This window comes from Pteropus vampyrus, unplaced genomic scaffold (assembly GCF_000151845.1).
Source record: "Pteropus vampyrus isolate Shadow unplaced genomic scaffold, Pvam_2.0 Scaffold123, whole genome shotgun sequence".
NCBI classification, from domain to species: Eukaryota; Metazoa; Chordata; class Mammalia; order Chiroptera; family Pteropodidae; genus Pteropus; species Pteropus vampyrus.
In genome coordinates, this window is record NW_011888904.1 from 3065894 (window position 1) to 3070007 (window position 4114).

General features: G+C 50.1%; 1 protein-coding gene across 1 annotated transcript in view; it reads right to left on the reverse strand.

The window, feature by feature from the left end:
- GABBR2 (gamma-aminobutyric acid type B receptor subunit 2) overlaps positions 1-4091 on the reverse strand; it is a 350397-nt gene extending 346306 nt beyond the window's left edge. The window contains exon 1 of the mRNA XM_023534233.1: positions 3869-4091. Coding sequence (XP_023390001.1) covers positions 3869-4015 — 147 coding nt within the window. The 5' untranslated portion in view covers positions 4016-4091. The remainder of the gene's footprint in view (positions 1-3868) is intronic.
- Positions 4092-4114: the final 23 nt, after the last annotated feature.

The window sequence follows — 4114 nt, forward strand, 5'->3', positions numbered from 1 at the left end:
GAATAATTTAAAATAGTCACAAGTGGGAAAACATAAATCCAACAAGAGGGGAACAATTGAATACTTATGGTGTACCCATAGAATAGAATAGGAAACAGCCACTAAAAATCATCTGTGCAAAGAGGATCTGAAGACATAGGGAAATACCTATAATATAATGTTGACTGAATGAAACAAAATATAAAAGAGTACATAGAATAAGATCTCAAATACATAAGTAGTGAACACTGGCAACTGGAAGGGAATAATGCTAATTATTAGATGTAATTATCTTTGTGTAGGTGAATTATAAGAAATTTGTATCTTTCTTCATGCTTCTCTATAATTTTCAATTTTTCTAAAGTGAACATTAATCAAATCAGAAAAGCCAACATTTTTAAAACCTCATTTCTTGGTTCTTATTTATTTTATTAATGTGGCTACCAAAGAATGAGAAATAACCACATGGAAAACATTTCTGAAGCTCCTGTAAAACTTTTTTTTAAAAAGACATTGTCCCTCAGTCTTTTAATCAAACACATAAGAAATGTAATCTACCATGTTTACCTTTTTACCTTGACTGCCAGGAAGCTCAGAGTTAAAATTTAATGCTCAAAAATGCAATAAGCATATTAGCCCAGGTTCTTGGTATAGTAACTTCCATTGTTCTGTGTGGTTTCTAATGCTTCCTTTTATATGTATTTTCACTTACCTTGCTTACATTTTTAAATACTCAACTCTTCCTTGGGAGACATAAAGAGGTATAGCTAAAGTGATCTGAGGTACACCAGAGAAAAGGTCCTGACTAGCAGGTGCTCTGCTGGGATGTTTCATTTGTACAAACACAAGGCATTAGTGGGACTTTGAATGTTCTGTCACTATTCTTGTTACGATAGAGGGTCAATCTGGATAAATGCATGCAGGAGACTCCTTTACTGACATAGCTGTCCCAACGATTAGTTTAACCCATTCCTTGCTAAATCTCCATCTCTCTGAAGGCTCTGTGGACCTTCAGAGGTCCATTTGGCTGCCCACAGTCTCCGGCCATTGACTGACAGCAAATGTCAGCAAAGGCAGCCAAAATTCATTTACCACATCTGTCTTGTGTTTAAGTCTACAGACAACAGGTGACACAGCCAGCAAGTGATTAGGATGCACACACAATCCACAAATACAGCCCATATGAATAAAACAGGCCCCAGACACTCTAATGCGGGCCCCAAACACCCTTTAGATGACTGCAGATTTTGCTGCAGTTACCCAGACTGATCCTTCCTTTACTTCGGCTCAGAGAGAAAGTACCTCTACCCTAAAGTCAGGCCACTTGAAAAAATTAGGTATTATATCACTGGGGCATTCTCCCAAACGTGATACCTTATGGCAGGAGATAACATAATGATTTGATTGTAAACCAGAATTCTTTTTTCTTGTTTGCGATAACTTCACTGACCCTTCAGGAAATTACAAAAGCAAGAAAAACAAATAAACAATCTTAATCTTTTAGTTGTGACCAATTTATCACAACCAATGTTTCAATGTCTTACGTGTGAATCCACACCAGAGGAAAATGAAGGGAAGGAGGTAGGCAATATTTATTTAGTGCTTACAGCATGCCAGACAGAGCACTGGCCTCTGAGTCTGCCAGCTCAAGGCATTTTCCATTCTGGCCTATTATCTCCCTTAAGCGTCACATCACCACCCTGCAGAGTACATATAATAGTCCCACTTTTTCAAATGTGGAAATCTAGGCTTACAGAGATTAAATATCTTGCTCAAGGTCATCCAGGGGGAAGTTAACCTGTTTCTAACTAGAACCCAGGTCCAACCCATCCCAAAGCCCATGTTCTGTGCCCCTTTACACAGCTAGAGACGCATCCCTGTTTGCATGAGGCTGATATTACCCTCTGCCCTCCTTCCCAATGTCTCCTACCTATTCCCACCAACTCAACAGTCTTCTGGCTGCCTCATCCTCTTGACTCTGGGCCTTCTCACTCAGAAAGTCATCAAGACACACTTGAAAAATAAAATGTAAAAGCTTCAGCCCACACCCTGAAACCAAGCACCCATTCCTTTGCTGCCACAAACGAGCTAATATGAAATCTCTTTCAGGGAAGCTTTCTGAAGGGATAAATTGATGATGAAAACATTATGCAGCTGACCTGATTTGGTGATGATGCAAGCAGGGCTGCCCTGTCTACAAATGTTTTTGTCTCCAAAGAACCGGTTCTCCCATGTCCCTTCCAAAAAAAAATATGTACGGAAGCAGTAGTGAAACAGTGCCCAGAATACATGCCTCGGTATAATTGCATGGCCCTCTCCATTTACGTGTGCCGGGCAAATACTCCAGAGAACTTGAAATGTTCTGGCAAAGATGGGGGCAATGGGAATGTCATTCAAAAATGATTCCACAGCCGGATTAGCTCTGCACAGCCCCCCAGCTTGCATCCTCCCGGGGCAGGGGAAGACTTTCGCTTGCAGCAGTCTGAGCTCACCGCCACCAAATGTCACCCGTTCCTTCACCTTTTATTTACAGCGCAGGCAGGCTGGTTCATCCCTGAAAAAGTGTGTGGGGGAGGGGGAGGGGGGATAAGATGCAATACAGATTTCTGCTCTTTCTCTGGGCGGGGGGTGGGAGAAGAGAAAGAAGGAAGCAGAGCACAGGCTGCACCATAAGCGCGGCAGTGTGACCCTCCTCTCCGACGGGGTCTGCACCTGGGCTCTCTAGCGCAAGCGCCGGGAGAGCCCCGGAAAGTCTGGGTCAAGCCCAGCGCCTCGGCGGGCTTGGCGCGGTGGAACTGGAGCCAACCGAGCGTACTGCACAGGAAATCACTGCCCCCTTCAGGCCGCGTCTCAGACTCTGCGGCCGGAGCGTAGGGGCTTCCTCTGTCTGGAAAAACTCGCGAACCCGACCTCGCTCTGCCGGCGATCTCTCCTCCAAGCCCCCTCTGCGCACTTCAGCCTCCGGGCTGCAGTGAAGGTCCACGCTGGGGCTTCAGCCGGAACCCAAGCCGAGGGCGTGAGGAGAGGGCTTGGGATAGGAAGCTCTTGGACCTTCGGCTCCCCTCAGAGAAGGAGGCTGGGAGGGCAAGCTCGCTGCTGCGCTCCAAGTCCGTGCTTCAAGTCTGCGCCCAGAGAAACTGCACCTGCAGCCGCCGAACCAACAGCAGCGGTGCGCTGGACACCCCCGCGAGTCCAGGGCGAGATCAGCTCAGGGAACTCTCTGAACAACTAACCCGGGAGTGGGGGTGGAGGGTCTCCCCATAAAACCGCTCTGGTCAAACGCAGCGTCAACCACATCTAGGCAGCAGCGCTGCAGAGCCGGCGGCCCCATACCTGCTCGCGCGGTGAGGACTCTGAGCTGCTGGCGCGCACCATGCGCCCTGCCCTGCTGCGCGCGCTGGCCTCTGGGGTCCCGCAGCCCTCCGGACCTCAGCGTGTGTTTTGGCTCTCCTGAGGGACCGCGAGCAGGCCCGTGGTTTCTCCAGCCCCAGGTGGCCCAGTTTGCAGTCAATATGCCTGTTCCTCCCACCCGGCACTCCACAGCTCCACCAGCGGGACCTGGGCAGGGGCAACCACTGCAGGCCTTTTGGGGGTCCAATTCCCACCTCTCCACTCTTTCTTTAGTTAAAAGAGACTCTAATCAACACCGCATACACATACATACACACATACAATCCCAGAGGAAGGAAATCTTGCTAGCAGCTGTGCCAGCCAACCCCGGCGGGACCCGGGGGGTGAGCACTGAGCACCAGCCCGCGATGCTCTCGGCTGGCACGGACGGGTCAATCAGGGCTCTGCGCAAGGACCAAAGCTTGCCTCTGTCCGACAATGCCACCCCCCACTCCACTGCCCTCCACAGTCCCGACGGCGCGGGCGGCCGGACACTCACCTCTGTGTCGTAGAGCCGCAGGTCGAGGAAGTAGGGGCGCAGGAGCGACTCGTTGCGGATTTGCTCGATGGCCAATTCCACCGCGGGAAGCACGCCGCGCCCGATGCTGCCCTTGGCCACCTCCTTGGTGAGCGGCATGAGGCCCATGATGGAGAGCGGCGGGCTGCTGGGCGGCGGCCGGGGGGCACCCCGCGCCCAGCCCCAGGCCCCGGGCGCCAACAGCAGCAGGAGCGGCAGCAGCAGGAG